Below are 17,191 nucleotides of genomic sequence, written 5' to 3'. Positions count from 1 at the left end.
TGTATATATAAATACACACATGTACAGTATATATTTTGAAAATATTTACATGTGTATATACATTTATATATTTATATTCTTATATATATATAGAAATATAAAACTCTCTCTCTATCTATCTATCTATATGTACAGGTGCTGGTCATATGATTAGAATATCATCAAAAAGTTGATTTATTTCACTAATTCCATTCAAAAGTGAAACTTGTATATTATATTCATTCATTACACACAGACTGATATATTTCAAATGTTTATTTCTTTTCATTTTGATGATTAGAGCTTACAACTCATGAAAGTCAAAAATCAGTATCTCAAAATATTAGAATATTACTTAAGACCAATACAAAGAAAGGATTTTTAGAAATCTTGGCCAACTGAAAAGTATGAAAATGAAAAGTATGAGCATGTACAGCACTCAATACTTAGTTGGGGCTCCTTTTGCCTGAATTACTGCAGCAATGCGGCGTGGCATGGAGTCGATCAGTCTGTGGCACTGCTCAGGTGTTATGAGAGCCCAGGTTGCTCTGATAGTGGCCTTCAGCTCATCTGCATTGTTGGGTCTGGTGTCTCTCATCTTCCTTCTTGACAATACCCCACAGATTCTCTATGGGGTTCAGGTCAGGCGAGTTTGCTGGCCAATCAAGCACAGTAACACTATGGTCATTGAACCAGCTTTTGGTACCTTTGGCAGTGTGGGCAGGTGCCAAGTCCTGCTGGAAAATGAAATCAGCATCTCCATAAAGCTTGTCAACAGAAGGAAGCATGAAGTGCTCTAAAATTTCCTGGTAGATGGCTGTGTTGACTGTGGACTTCAGAAAACACAGTGGACCAACACCAGCAGATGACATGGCAGCCCAAATCATCACTGACTGTGGAAACTTCACACTGGACTTCAAGCAACATGGATTCTGTGCCTCTCCACTCTTCCTTCAGACTCTGGGACCTTGATTTCCAAATGAAATGTAAAATTTACTTTCATCTGAAAAGAGGACTTTGGACCACTGAGCAACAGTCCAGTTCTTTTCTCCACAGCCCAGGTAAGATGCTTCTGACGTTGTCTCTGGTTCAGAAGTGGCTTGGTAGCCCTTTTCCTGAAGACGCCTGAGCGTGGTGACTCTTGATGCACTGACTCCAGCTTCAGTTCTCTCCTTGTGAAGCTCTCACAAGTGTTTGAATCGGCTTTGCTTGACTGTATTCTCAAGCTTGCGGTCATCCCTGTTGCTTGTGCACCTTTTCCTACCCAAATTCTTCCTTCCAGTCAACTTTGCATTTAATATGCTTTGATACAGCACTCTGTAAACAGCCACACCTTTCAGTAATGACCTCTGTGATTTACCCTCTTTGTGGAGGGTGTCAATGTTGTCTTCTGGATCATTGCCAAGTCAGCAGTCTTCCCATTATTGTGGTTTCAAAGAACAAGAGATACCCAGAATTTATACTGTAGGGATGGTCATTTATTCAAACTCAAATGTAAATATTCTAATATTTTGAGATACTGATTTTTGACTTTCATGAGCTGTAAGCTCTAATCATCAAAATTAAAAGAAATAAACATTTGAAATATATCAGTCTGTGTGTAATGAATGAATATAATATGCAAGTTTCACTTTTTGAATGGAATTAGTGAAATAAATCAACTTTTTGATGATATTCTAATCATATGACCAGCACCTGTATATATGTATGTGCGTCTCTAATTGAGAAAGTAGCTTTAATCCTGAATCTCCAGTCACATTGTAAATCATGATAACAAATTTCTGTGGGTAATAATTACATTTGTTTTATCTAAAACAAGGTTTCTCAATGAAAATGATTAACTTTTATTGATTCATTATCAAAATATTATGGCTGTAATCTCATTACAGATGCTTCTGTAATTGGCTTTTCTTTGGTAGACATTCCAGATCTATCAAGGCAGAAATGTAAAGCTAACGTATTGTAAACAATTTAAAGATACATTTCAGTTTACAGTTCAACAGAACGGTAGCCTTTAATTGCATAAAAAGTGTCAGATAATGGAGGTAATAAAGATAAAGCTGGTCATGTGATCTCAACATGGTGGCCACATGAGGAAAGATGACTCGTAGAATAAACCTTTACTATTATGTCTGATAGCCTTCATCTCACTGAAAAGGTGCATATACTAATAAAATGCATACTGCATAAAACTGCAGTAAAGACACTTTTAATGCTACAAACCTTTTGTGTTTCCAATAAATCCTGTTATTTTAATCTGTTTATCGAAGAATCCTGTGGCAGCAAATCAGAATGATTTCTGAAGGATCATGTGACACTGAAGACTGGAGTAATGATGCTGAAAATACAGCTTTGATCACAGCAATCAATTACATTTTACAATATATTCAAATAAAACCTTAAAAAATAATGTGTGTATATATATATATATATATATATTAGTGCTGTCAAACAATTAATCGCATCCAAAATAAATAGTTTTTGTTTACATAATATGTGTGTGTACTCTGTATATTTATATATATATATTTAAGAAAAATATGTTATGTTTATATATTAAATATATTTATATAAAATATAAGAATATAAATATATATTTGTATATATATTGTGTTTATATATAATTTATACATGTATAAATGTATATACATTTAAATATTTTCACAATATATACAGTATGTGTGTGTGTGTGTATTTATTTACACACATGTAAACAACTTTTATTTTGGATGCGATTAATCGTTTGACAGCACTAAATATATACACATTAAACAATTTTACTCTTTTTACTGTATTTTTTTATCATCAGCAGTCAAAAGAAAATCTTTGTATAATATTTTCATTTTCCTTTATAAAGATAAAAAATATGTTAGGTTTAGGGATATAATCAAATCACTGAACCTTTGTTTGAGCGATACTTGCTTCAGAAGCAGGAAATACTACGACTCATCATCCTTCTTAAATAAATAGTTTTACCTGAAACCTGAAATAGCCGTGAGCAGCTGAAAAGTGCACCTTCCAGTTTTTTATATCAAACAATAGCAACTGCACCGTAAACTCACCTTTCCTATTAATGGCTGAATCTCTTTTGTAATAGAGGAAAGTCTGAGGATTATGGTTGCGTAATAATTAAACATTGCAAGGGCCAAAGTAGCTAAACGCATTGTACATTGTCATAAAATGTACATGTTTTAGTGTTATGTCAGAACAATGGGCTGTGGATTGTGAACACACGTTGTGTGAATGTTGTGTTTGATGAGCAAACTGGGATGTTTTTGTTTGATGTTATTTGAGGGCAGGGACAATCGCTGACATTAATCCATCAAAATGAACGATGACTCCTTAACACCACAAAACCAGACCGAAGGTGGAAAAGGCACCAAAGGTGAATTATTCTGAGCCTAATTATTTAATTCAAACGTATATTTCGTCCCTAATAATTGGATTATTTAGGGTTTTTTGTTTTGTTTTGTTTTTTGCATATGAAACAACACTAGTCACAGACACATTGCAGTTTTGTTCTAAATACTTTATTTTGGTGTCAAAATATAATTGTTATATAATGATTTTTTTTTTTTTTTTTTTTTTTTTGGGGGGGGAAAATAATCATAAAGGTTTAAAGAAATATTTATCAGTAATTACAAATGACAGGAAAATTCATAAAAAGTGTATTGGTCACAAAGAGGCATATGAAGGAAGTAGCTTTAATCCTGAATCTCCAGTCACATTGTAAATCATGATTTTACTTTACTTTACTTTAGACTTTACTTTGACTAATAATTAAATTTGTTTTATCTACACATAATATATAATATAATAATTTCATTAATTATTTAGATAAATAATTTATATATTGGTGGCAAAATGTGTTATAAATTATTATTTTTAAAAAATAATGATAAAAATTATTTAAAAATATATATTTTGGTCACAATATGTGTGAAGTCATTTTAATCCTGAATCCCCAGTCACATTTTAATGTGGATAATAACTTTTTTTTTTTAATCTTCATATAATATTATTTAATTATGTACATTTTAAATAGCCAATACATACATAATACAACTAAATATGTATAATTTTGCCTCTAATAAAGGTATTATTTAGTAATATTCTTCGGGTTTTATGTTTCTGTGAAACACAAAAACTGTATCACAAAAACATGACTTTTTTTCTAAATATTTTTATTTTAGTGATATAAATTAAATAATGAGTTTTCAAAATGATTATAAAAAGCATTATTTTACAAAATGGGTAATAGTTAAATTTGTTTTGTCATAATATAATATAATTTAAAACTTCATATAGTAAAATATATATATAAAAATATTATTTAAATAAATAATTAAAATATTTATAATTTTGTCCCTAATAAATGGTATTATTTAGCTGTTTTATTTGCATATGATGTGTCTGTAAAATGCCCCATTGCACAAATGTTGTGATTTTGTTCTAAATATATATATATATATATATATATATATATATATATATATATATATATATATATATATATATATATATATAAATAATCTTGAAGGAATAATGTGATTTGGCATAAAATCATAAATGTAATTGTTCGCAAAATCTAAAAGTAGCTTTAATCCTGAATCTCCAGTCACACTGTAAATCATGATTACCTATTACTGTGGGTAATAATTAAATTTGTTTTATCTTAATAAAATAACAGATAATATGATATCATATAATTTAATATTTTAAATATAGTGTGTATAATTTTGTCCCTGATTAGTTGGGATTAATTAGCTGTTTTTCCTTGCAAACTGCCACCAAACGAAAATGTACTTCTTTTTTTTTTTGCATTTGTAACATAACGTGAGGAAAATCTGATTTTAGCGAGTGTTCATTTTGCTCCCTGATTGTAGGTCAAATGCACTGTCACACTCAGAAGTTGTTACTTCCTGTACTGTGGCAATGTGGCTCTTTTGCATCATGCGTGTTCACCAACCCCTTATTTGACTGTTTGGGTGTTTCTTTTTCTCCCAGAAGCGATTCAGCAAATGCAGCTCCATTTGACCGAGGCGGAAAGGAAGTCGGCCATCTGCATGAGGAGATTCGCCAAGCTGCAGGCCGACCATCACAACCTCATCGGCGTCACGGCTGAGCTGGTGGATTCGCTGGAGGCCACAGTCCGTGGAAAGATGGCAAGCAAACATCAACTCACACATTATGTGCACAATTCCAACAATGCAGATAATTACGCGGGACAGGATTCCTTGTAAAATGCTCAAGGGACTATGGCGGTTGTTTTTCAGATCTCCCCAGAGTACCTGCAAGGCGTGTGTATGCGGCTCTTCAGCGGTTACATGAGACAGAGCGCTGCTCAGAGCGTAGACTTCACCAGACCCGGCACTGTGAGTCATTGCCTCCGCAGATTACTGACCATATGCATTTCAATGCATTGGATACAAATTTGCAAATCTTGTTCTAAATATCTTTTCCATATTATTTGCATATCCTCACTCCACCCATGTCCAATTTCTTTGTTATTTTGCAAATAATAAATTCGGATCTCTTTGTTCAGACAGTGTAAATAGAAGAAATATTCATGGGCCAGTTTTACTAACAGCTTGCACCAGCGCAAACCGTCTTTTTTAAAATAGTACTGTCAGGATTTACTAAAGACGCACAGTGACGAATTAACGCTGAAAAGGTGTGGGCATAGTTATTTTTGCGTTTGACCTTATTGAATATACATTTGTAGAAGTTTCCCTTTCGGATGCAAAATTTATGGGAGGAGAGCATTCAAATGAATCACGCAACGCGTTTTACTAACGTTTGCGCTCGTCAAATTACTGGCATTTGCGCCATTATTTAACGCCTAGAAAAAGCATGTTTTAAACTATTTTGCGCTTGAAATGGCTGCAATTATTGTTGCTAGAAGGAGGCACCACAGAGAACAGAAAGCGCGTGGTAGACGGGAGACCACTAATTTATTTGGAAAGCAAGAAGAACATGAAAATATCGTTTGCCAAGCCATGTTATTTTTAATTTTCTTTAGGCAATAAAAGACGTCTTTGAACCCTCAACTAGGAGTCACGCAATACCAGCTCTATCAAAACTTTGTGCAACTTCATTTCATCGGTTCTTGTCAACCTACTATGGCTTCTTTGTTTCTTTATTCTTTATTTGCGACTATGCTAATTTGCGCTGCGCTTGGTATATTGTGTTAGTCGATATGTAAATGAGATGTTGCGTCTGTGTTCTTTAATTTGCACGTTGTTAGTAAATCACCTTCAGAAATTTCTACGCTCATCGGTGCTCTTTTGGAATTGCGCTCTCGCGCTAATTTGCCCTGTTTAGTAAAACTGACCCTATTTTCTAAGATATAATAAATCTTAAGGCTTATTTTTGAACTATTAGGATTTTTGCATAGCGACGTTATATTTCAGAAAAGTAAGCACATTTTCTTCCAAATTGTTGGTACCGTAACGTATAGAAATGTAATTGTCATTACCGTAATGGGATTTGGTAGTGTCGATTGTGTTAGTGTGTTGTTAAATTAATTTAAATTAAACACTGTTCAATTACATTTTTTTTAAAATTTACAATTAAAAATAATATATATATATATATATATATATATGTATGTTTTGTTATTACAGTAATGAATCACCATTGACAATAATGGGAATTACAATCTCAAACATAAACAATCTCTTGATTCATTATGGTAATGAGAATGGAAAGTAAATTAGAATTTGATAGGCCAATTAAATGTGCTTACTTGACGCCTCACAAAACCCCCCCTTAGTTACGGTTGCTATGTCCAACAAGTCATGGCGCACTCACGCCACACATCACGTTCTCTCGCAGTGAAAAATACATTGCAGAGTCTGCTTTCAAATTTTGTCTTTTTTTTAATGAAATTCAAACAATAAATACTGTTTTGTGGCTCTTTAATGTGTCACGTTATCCGATCATTTCTTCCTCTTTACTAGTTGCAGCACTAAATAAACATAAATGTATATCAGAAGGTATCTTGTTTCAGCGCAGAAAGATGTCAAAACACCATTTTTAAAGTTCAAGTCCACCGAAGTTAATCTACTCTCTGGTTTGTTTGTCAGACAAAATGGCAGATTCTGCGTTATGATTGATTGGATCGCCTCTCAGTCAAACTCCCTGCAAAGGGGCAATTGTCTTGAAAATAATGTTAGAAATGCAGAGTAGAGTTTCTTTATTTTTATTTTTTGATTTTGGGGTGAAATGTATGGTAGCTCATTTCCGCCACGGAATAAAAAAAAAAGCAATTGCAAATTTTTCATTTCACAAGTTGAACTTTGTTTTTTACAATTCTAAGGAAAAAAGTCAGAATTGTAATGTAAACATTTAGAATGACTTTTTTCTTGCAATTCCAATTTGACACTTTTTCTCAGAATTCTGTTTCTTGCAATTCTGTTTTTGTTTGTTTGTTTTTTTATTCCTCCACAGTAATTGCCACTTCATCTTACAATTCAGACTTTTTTCTTGCTGCTGTGAGTTTATATATCACAATTCCGATTTTTCTTACCAGAATTGTAACTTTATGTCTCACAGTTCTGCGTTTGTATCTTGCAGGTCTTATTTTTTTCCTCAGAATTCAGAGAAAAAAAAAGTATTGTGATATAAGAAAAGTATGATCTATGATCTTTTTTTGTTCCGTGGTGGAAATGGGCTTCCATTAGAAATATAACCTCGAAACTCAAACTCGAAAGCAGCTGTCACTTTTGAGAGCACAGAATTTTTTAAATTCTGAATCTGCTCACGTCTGTCATGACAAATCTTTTTTAACTCAGTTTAAATTCACAAATTTTCACTCAGGCTTTACTCACGCACTAATGTGCATTGCGTATATACACAACACTCTGAAATCTGATTTGACGGTTTACACTGGGACCGTTTCTGATCAGATTTTAATTCATTTTCAAAGCACTTGCAAATGTGAATTGGTTTTCTGCTGACTCATTTTATTACATGCCAAAAGAAAAAGAAAAAATCTACACTGTCCTTCCATTCAGAACAAAGCCTTTAGGGGCTGTTCACACAAAACAGTTTTTTGCATTCCAATGCACTGCTTTTCCATCATTTTTTTTTTTATGTAAATGTGCTTGAAAAACATGTTTGACTGCTGTGCCAATTTGCATTTAAAAAATCCATTCTCATTATTCTCAATGGCAATTCATAACTGTAACAATATTAAAAAGCTTTATTTATTTAAATCAGCATAATTTAAAGTGGCAAACACGATCAGAATCTGTAATTTGCAATTCTTTCAATCACATTACGATAATGACAATGACATTTTTATGCATTACGGTAATGACAGTTTGGAGTGAAATGTGCTTAATTGTCATAAATATGATGTCACGATGCAAAAAAGTCTTAAGTAAGCTTAATTTTTAGTACAAAATGATTTATCTTATTTTTCTTGACATGTATTTAGCCCTTGTTTTGTGTGTGTGTTTCACGTTTTTAAACATAAATCATGTGAATGGTGGTCACATTTACCACTGTTCACCAATTTTTTGTGAAAAATCCAGTCATTTCAATTGGAATCCACACGATTGTGAATTTTGTGCGTGAAAATATGACAAAATGTGACTCCACCTTTGGAGTGACACTAGAACTGGAACTTTTTTTTTTTTTTTAAATCTGTTCATTTTATGATATGTATTTTTATGTTTTGTTTTGTTTTCAGTTTCTATCATAATTTAGTTGCTTAAACCAACCAAAAAATTTTGGCCTGTAAGATATTTTCCTACAAAACCCAACATGTTTCACATCCAGGTCCTAAAACGAGTCGCATAATCAGACATTGCCTAAAATGTTTGGATATTTACATGCTTTTGCAGCTAGTGTGTCCTCAATCATGTCTTCCTGTGTGTTTGTGTCTGATCGTCATGAAGGGATATTACTCTATGAGTCCTTATGATGATGGATATGTAAGTTGTCTTTCTTCCTGCCTCCACGGTCTTGCCTGTATAACCATGAGCTCTGCCTGTCCTCCTCCTCCTTTGTATTTCGTCCCAAAGCACTCTACTTCATCTAGTTCCCATTAGATCGCTCTAGTGTCACGGGACGTCCGTCCTTGTTTGGTCTAAGAATGCTCAGCTTTGTCCGACAGTCATGTACATTGTTGCTGAATCCCGAAGGAAGCGTGTAACACTGATTACTTTGAAGGCTGTGTTTCACGTGTCTCCAGTTCCCTGAGTGGACAGTATACAAAACTGTTACAACAAGGACTTACATTCAATATACAGTGAACGGGTCATATCATGATTTTCTTTTAAAATAATCTGCAACTTCCTGGCGTCAGATTAAAAAAAAAAGGAAAGAAAAGAAAATAGGACAGCCTGCATTTACATATCAGTGTGCTTACTTTTTGTTTAGAAACTTGAGCCAATGGGCCACAGGGAAGGAAGAAGGAAAAACTTTGCAGAAAAAAATAAATAAATAATACACCACAAAAACATAAATAATTTTTTGGGATGTGGATACATCATGGGCAAATTAATTATTTGTATTTTGGTGTATTATTTATTTATTTTGTGCAAAGTTTTTCCTTCTTCCTATTTCTGATATAAGTGGTTGTGTGTTTATACACACACACACACACACACACACATATATATATATATATATATATATATATATACACATATTTACTTATATATATATACTGTGTATATATATATATATATATATATATATATATATGAGACACCAGGAAGTCACAGATTATTTAAAAGGGGAAAAGCCCAATATAATATGATATAATCAATTTATTGCATCCTTGCTGAATAAAATTATGTATTTGATATAAAAATAAAAATAAAAATAAAATCGTACTCAAAAAAATTTAATGGCAGTGTTTCACGGTTTTCAAAATAAATAAATAAGCAAGAAAAACAGTTTTCAACATTGATAATAATCAAAAATGTTTCTTGAGCAGCAGATCAGCATATTAGAATGATTTCTGAAGGTTAATGAGAGTAATGATGCTGGAAATACAGCTTTGATCACAGAAATAAATTAGATTTTAACAGATATTCACACAGAAAACAGTATTTTAAATAATATTTTATAATATTACTGTTTTTGAGGTTTGTATTTGTATTTTTGATCAAATGAATGGATCAAAAATATAGAAAAAAGTAATATTGTAAAATATCAGCCTTGGTGAGCAGAAGAGAGGGCTTTCAAAAACATTTAATATAATTATGATTCTTAAATTTAGATATATTTATAATAATAATAAGCAAAAGTGAAATAACTTTTTTTTTTTTTTACTTTCATTAATAAAAAATAAATAAATAAATAAAATAATAATTTAATAATTGTTTTATTTATTTAAAAAAAAAATGACAATGAATCAACTCTTAGTTTTGACATACATGTAAACCATATAATCCTTCTCTGGACCAGGATACACTCATTACGTTCAAACCCTTGTCATTGTGAAATCCACATACGCAGACGAAGTGCAAATAATCAGAGCAAACACTTAAGATTTACCAAAGTTCAGAATGTTTATATGCATAACTTCATCTATCCAGAACTTTTCCTCAAATAGTTTGAAGTTAAACTAGCATGACTCACACAGCCCTTCAAAGAAGGATGTTTATATTTGACGGGAAAAGGAAATTCGGCCTCACGTAACATACCCGCACACTAATATATCACCATTCCTCACACTCCAAATAATGCGGAACCACCTGAGTTTGAGCTCACACGATCCGCCTCCTTGTGGGTTTCGGTGTAACCCTCCCCGAAGAACGGCTTCTAATTGCATCTTTGAGATGCCAGAATTTGCCGCACTCTTTGGCTCAGTTGGAAATTAGATCCCGCAGGTGCAGCGCAATAATGAGCGTGGGGAATTTCTCTCACTAACCCCCTCCTCCAACCTCCCTGCTTTGAGACCATGTTATTCATTTGTTTCAAGTCATTCATCGCATGTACATACACGTAACCCCACCGTACTGCATGAGCTCGCAACCGTTATAGAACGCATGCTAGATAATTACTGCAACAACCTGAATACTCACATACTGTAGAATAACCATCTAAAAGTTTACTAACATTTTATTTTTATTTGCAAGCCAATGTATCATCAGATTCCAATTACTTGTTTATTTTTTGTTTGTTTGTGTTTTTTTTTTTTTCCCCCATTCAGGCATCCTCAATGTTGCGGGCATCAGTCGCACCTCAGTAAGTTTTGTGTTTAAAAGATAATAAAAATAGTGCTGTCAAACGATTAATCGCGATTAATCCCATCCAAAATACAAGTTTTTGTTTACATAATATTTATGTGTGTACTGTGTATATTTATTATGTATATATAAATACAAACACATGCATGTATATATTTAAGAAAAATATGTTATGTTTATATATTAAATATATTTATATATAATATAACATATAGGAATATAAATATATACATGTAAATATCTTCTAAACATATACTGTATGTGTGTGTATTTATACATAATAAATATACACAGTACACACACATATTATGTGAACAAAAACTTGTATTTTGGATGCGATTAATTGCGATTAATCGTTTGACTGCAGCATGTCTGCTAAACATTTGGTAACTTGATGTAGATAAGGGATTTTCACATTTATTTATTTATTTTAATTTATTTTTTAATACCAAGGACCGCTTAATATGTTATAAGGCTATTTATTTACATTGTGTGGGGGAAAAATAAAAAATCAGGATGTCTAGCCTTTTTTACATCCCATATATATTTACAGTGTCTTGCTTTTATAACCATTAATATTTAAAATGTATTTAAATCTGAAAAAATATCTGAAGACACCTGAACAAAAAGTGTCTTTGTAACACTTTATTCGTACTTACTCTAGTAATAACAGTAAAGTTAGTTGCAATTTGTGTTATAAACTGTAATTTGTGTTATAAATTTTGTAAAAGTATTTAATGAATATCTTAAGCAGCTTGTCAACTTTAGCACCTTTTACTTGGCATATCATTCAAAAGTAATTCTATAAATGCAATAAAACCAGATTATAGAAACATGTGATGTTCCCAGAGTTGGAAAGATTCCAATCAGTAACCTGAAGAGCCAGATTTCATGTGCTGATTCATCATCCTTCCATTTCCTGCTCTCAGGAGGCCCAAAGACGTGCCGCTGTTGCCTTCCCTTGACTACGAGAAACTAAAAAAAGACCTAGTGAATGGATCAGATCGACTGAAGGCTTTGCTGCTTCAAGCCTTGCGCTGGGTAACTCAGAATTACCGTTAGTAAACTAAAAGCATCACTGATGTATCCCATTGTTTCACCTGACACAATATCACTACAATTAGGGGTGTTTTCTAAGTCAAGAATCACTGGTAATATTGGTCAAACATGCTGAAAACGACATGGTCAAAATTCAGTTCTGATTCCGTTAAACTTAAGAGTTTGTTGGAGATATTTTGTTGTTTTATCTCCATCTTTGAGGAACTTTCTGCCCTTTAGAATACAAATTGAGACACAAATTTGTTTTCACATTGCATTACAATTTCTCGTAATTTCCCAGAGGTTAACCAGATCTCTTTATGGTGAGCAAAGGGACACGGTTTTACAAGCCTTCATCAGCAATGATCTTCTGGAGTGCTACAGTTCCAAACAGGTACATTACAAAACCCTAATTGGGAAATTATATGTATGTATTAATATAAAAAAGTGTGCTCAAAATAATTTTACAGATTTAAAATAGCTTTATATTAAACATATTATATATCAAGGCACTGATGTGACCTTGCAGGACATGGTTTTTAGCTATCTTGACACATTGTTTCCAACACTTGTCTGCTGCATCTATACAATTATGTAAAGCTTTCAATTTTGTTATGCTTATCGACACTAAAATCTGTCTGTCTTTTATGCGAAGAGGTCAAGCTGCTGGCCGGCCTGAATAAATAAACATAAAAACATAAACAATTTTAGCCCATTCTCCACACGGACTCAATGATTGGTGGATTTTTAAAGAATATACTGTAGGATATTTTATTATAGTATGCAAATTCATAAACTGTTTTGAAAATGGACCCTTTATGTAATTCCAGTATATTTAAATTGCATTTCTATCCAGATTTTGATACATTTTTGTTTTACAGTTCACAATGAGTGCACTTACACTAAACAACAATTAAAACGCTTAAAATAATTTGTGCTGTCTGTGACCTACTTCGTTTCTAAAATGTGTTTACCATCAGTCTGTCTCTGGTATTTAGGAAGAAGATAAATGTGGATGATCAGGTTTGAGCAGATAATGTGACATCTCGACTCATAATTTCCAGTCGTTGTCAGCAAGTTCTTTAGGGCAATCGAGTCAGATAATAGCATACATGCTTTTAGCTCACCTTTCAGTCTTTGTTCAGGATGAATGACAATATCTCACGTTACTAAAATCCAGAATAAACTTGGTTGGCAGACAAAATAGTCCTTTTCACGTTAAAGAACAACTAATTGGACCAAAAGCCATATGAAAAAGCAAGAAAAAAAAAAAACAGCTGAGTCAGTTTTTGTCTAACCGGTTTTGTTTACTTTACAGAAAACTGTTCTTTATCTGATGAAATCCAAAAATGAGATTGTCAGACAGTATATGGCACGACTCATTAATGCCTTTGCCTCTTTGTGTGATGGTAAGTGAAAATGATTCCTCACAAAAATGTCTTCGCTCCAAGCAGAGACGTCTTGTTTTGTTTGTTTCAGTTTTCTTATTTTTCTACCTTCAAATCAGTTTGTGTGTCAGAGAAATAAATAAAAAATAAATAAAATCTTAGCAGGTCCCAAATCCAACTCATTGATCATAAACTCACATCCCTCCGATGCTCTAGGTGATGCTATAATGCGCAAAAACTCTCTTTTTTTTTTTTTTTTTGTAAGGCTAGAATTCAAATTCTGACCCTGAATCAATTGTGAATGTGGATTTATATTTCCACCTCAATTTTTGGGAGCATTTGCCATTTTATGAAAAACCTACTTTTTAAATTTAAGGTGTGGTTACATTTATTGTTGTTCTGTGAATTTTTGCAGGCTAAATCTATTTATTTCAATTAGGTATTCATGCAATTTCAAGTTCAAGTTGGTCATGCGGATTGGTTGCGTTGATTGGTCCACTACATTCAGTGCATTGATCGTTATGTTCGCTACACTATCCACAGTAGACAATGGAGCTTTTTTTGCGTGTAAAATTTTGCAGGAATTTCCGCTAAAATTACCTTTTTGGTGTGTCAGGGACTGTAAACAAACTTGGCAGGATGGTTCCAAATTACTTCCGCTAATCATACATAGTGCTGTCTAACGATTAATCGCGAATAATCGCATCCAAAATAAAAGTTTTTGTTTACATAATATATGTGTGTGTAATGTAATATATATAAATACACACACATGCAATATATATTTCAAAAATATTTACATGTATATATTTATATTCATAAAATTTATATATAAATATATTTAAAATATAAACATAATTAATTTTTCTGAAATATATTCATGCATGTGTGTGCATTTATATATACATAATAAATATACACAGTACACACACATATATTATGTAAACAAAAACTTTTATTTTGGATGCGATTAATCCTTTGTACTAATTATACACAGACATCACTCCAATGCTCTAGGTGGCACTATAATCACTGTTGTAAATAGGTTAATTCATGTAAATTCAGTAGGAATCAACACAATCAGAAATTTCCCCTAAAGGCGATATATTTCCCCACGAGTTCCTATTGGATCACATGGATTTGTTGCGCTGATCGCTACACTACATTCATCTTGTTGATGTCACTGTTGACAGCAGACGTTTTGTTCTGTTACATTTTAGTAGAATTTTTGCTGACTTTTTTTTTTGCACACTTTTTTTTTGTTTTGTTTGGCAGATATATTTTTTGACCATGGCCCAAACTGATTAATTGACGGTTTTGAGCAAAATTTTATTCATTTCTGGTTTTCAGTTCTCAAAATTTTTGGAGCTGAATTTTCACTACATTTTCATTGTATACATCTCTGTCTTTAGTTCTGAAACATGTTTATTGTCATCTCATGCACTGTTGCACACCCAGGACGCATGTACCTGTCTCAGATACCCTCTTTACTGAGGTTTCTGCTTGATTCTCTGAGGACCGAAGAGAAAGAGTCTGTAACTCGAGAAAACGTGCTTGCAGCGCTGCAGAAACTCAGCCTCAGGTATGCCGTTTGTTAATAAATGTAAACACACACTGTAATCATGTGTTGTATCAGCTGCACCAACAGAATTGTAATGATAATAAAAATAAAAAATAAAATGTAAAAAAAGCAAACATTTTAAAATGTTATACGAACAACAAAAAAACAATAAAAAAGAAAACAATACAGCTACCAAGTAGGTTTATGGCTGAGGTTTGTTTTTGTAAATTTATTCATTTATTTATTTATTTTAATCAATTTCTCTTTCAAGTATTATTTTTTGGAACTGGTTGATCCTAGATCTGAGCTTATGCACCTCAGTTTATGAGCGAATATTGCCGAAATTCACTCAAATTCGCATTTTTCACTCAAAAACTGTTGTATAAGGTGTGTAAGCTCAGATCACTAAACAATATGATCAATCAGTTCCAAAAAGAAATACAGAACTTGTGCTAATTGAAAGTGAACAAGATGACAAAAAGACTGAATCCAAGATTTGATAACAGCAAGAAATTGAAACAGTTTTGACTGGGAACTCCAAATTAGCTAAAGCAGTTCCAGCAGAATACCTTAAAAAGCACCTGGTGTTTGTATATTTTCTGCTGTGTGCAGGCGAGCGCAGCAGTCAGCTATGATCAAAGACGGTCTGATTGGCTGGTTGGTCAAAGAGCTCCACGACTCCGACTGTCTGTCCGACTACACGCTTGAATACGCCATCTCCCTCCTCATGAACCTCTGCCTGCGCACTCAAGGTAAAAGATACACCTCCACAATGATCTATTAATCAATACCTATCAAAGAAATAAAGGTATGTTTAAACAATTGCATTGTTGGTCATCATCCTTTGTTTACTTAATATGCCCTCTTTATTTGATTTGCTAAAGTAATCAGAGAAATATACTATAATCAGCACAGTGTTTACTGTAGTAAATCTCATGTTTCAGGAAAGAAGAAATGTGCAGAGGAGGCCAAGCATGTCCTGAAAGTCCTGACAGAGCTCCTGGGACATGAGAACCATGAGGTAAATCAGTAATTGCTCAAGTGCTAAAGTATATGCACAAACAAGGTGTGTTATTTGAGTTTGTTCACTGCCTTCCTAATCAGTGAATACCTGAAGGCGTCAATTCGCTTAGGCTTTTTTACGTCAGACGTTTCTCAAATAAGAACGCTTTTGTCAATGTTGGATTTTAAATGTTTGTCTTGCAAATGTACCTTGACGATTTCACTCCCTTTTTGAAATGTTTGAAATAGAGAATCAAGCCTACACTATTATATTTCCTACTGAACTTGCTCAGCACCTCAGGTTAGTTCAGCTCAGGTTAGTTCAGGTTAGTTCACCCAAAAATGAAAATTCTGTCATTAATTACTCATCCTCATGTCGTTCCAAACCTGTAAGACCTCTGTTCATCTTTGGAACACAAATTAAAGATTTTTTTTTTTTATGCATCCTGTGAGCTGTCTGACCCTCCCATAGACAGCAAGTGTCCTAACACGATCAAGGCTCAGAAACGTAGCAAGGACATCGGTAAAATAATCCATGTGACATCAGGGGTTCAACCGTAATTTTACAAAGCTACGAGAATACTTTTTGTGTGCAAAAGAAAAAAAATACAGACTTTACTCAACAATTCGTCACCTCTGCGTCACCCTGGCGCGATTTTGGAGAGTATCACAGAACAGACACAGAACAGCATACATTGTTTAAGTATGTGATACTCTCCAAAATGGCGCCAGGGTGACGCAGAAGTGACGAATTGTTGAATAAAGTTTTTTTTTTTTTTTTGGCTGGAAGTGGATGAAAGTGTCTGAGATGCTGAAGTTTCAAATGTTCATTGCATGTTTGTGTTCATGTATGCAAATATAGATTCGGTACTATGTAAATGGAGCATTATACAGCATCCTGTCCATGCCAGAGATACAAGAGGAAGCCAAACAGATGGTATGTGTTTAATCACGGTTCATTCACAGGTGCATAATATCAAGATTATTGCTTTGACTCCACTGAGTAAGAAAAA

The 17,191-nt window shown here is 33.1% G+C and overlaps 1 protein-coding gene across 4 annotated transcripts in view; it reads left to right on the top strand.

Moving 5' to 3' along the window:
• Window positions 1-17,191, top strand: part of LOC131530854 (lisH domain-containing protein ARMC9) — a 51,749-nt gene that overhangs the window by 3,072 nt on the left and 31,486 nt on the right. For 3 of the 4 annotated variants that reach the window (XM_058761337.1, XM_058761336.1, XM_058761338.1), the window contains exons 7-18: window positions 3,340-3,364; window positions 4,987-5,144; window positions 5,256-5,354; window positions 8,886-8,921; window positions 11,153-11,187; window positions 12,119-12,230; window positions 12,529-12,621; window positions 13,546-13,636; window positions 15,074-15,197; window positions 15,789-15,928; window positions 16,121-16,197; window positions 17,041-17,115. In XM_058761337.1, the coding sequence (XP_058617320.1) occupies window positions 3,340-3,364; window positions 4,987-5,144; window positions 5,256-5,354; window positions 8,886-8,921; window positions 11,153-11,187; window positions 12,119-12,230; window positions 12,529-12,621; window positions 13,546-13,636; window positions 15,074-15,197; window positions 15,789-15,928; window positions 16,121-16,197; window positions 17,041-17,115 (1,065 nt within the window). The remainder of the gene's footprint in view (window positions 1-3,339; window positions 3,365-4,986; window positions 5,145-5,255; window positions 5,355-8,885; window positions 8,922-11,152; window positions 11,188-12,118; window positions 12,231-12,528; window positions 12,622-13,545; window positions 13,637-15,073; window positions 15,198-15,788; window positions 15,929-16,120; window positions 16,198-17,040; window positions 17,116-17,191) is intronic. The other variant, XM_058761339.1, reaches the window with a different exon arrangement.

The sequence above is a fragment of the Onychostoma macrolepis genome, chromosome 22 (assembly GCF_012432095.1).
Source record: "Onychostoma macrolepis isolate SWU-2019 chromosome 22, ASM1243209v1, whole genome shotgun sequence".
In the NCBI taxonomy this organism is placed as follows: Eukaryota; Metazoa; Chordata; class Actinopteri; order Cypriniformes; family Cyprinidae; genus Onychostoma; species Onychostoma macrolepis.
The sequence above is the reverse complement of the archived record's forward strand: the minus strand, read 5'-3'. Positions and strand labels throughout refer to the sequence as shown.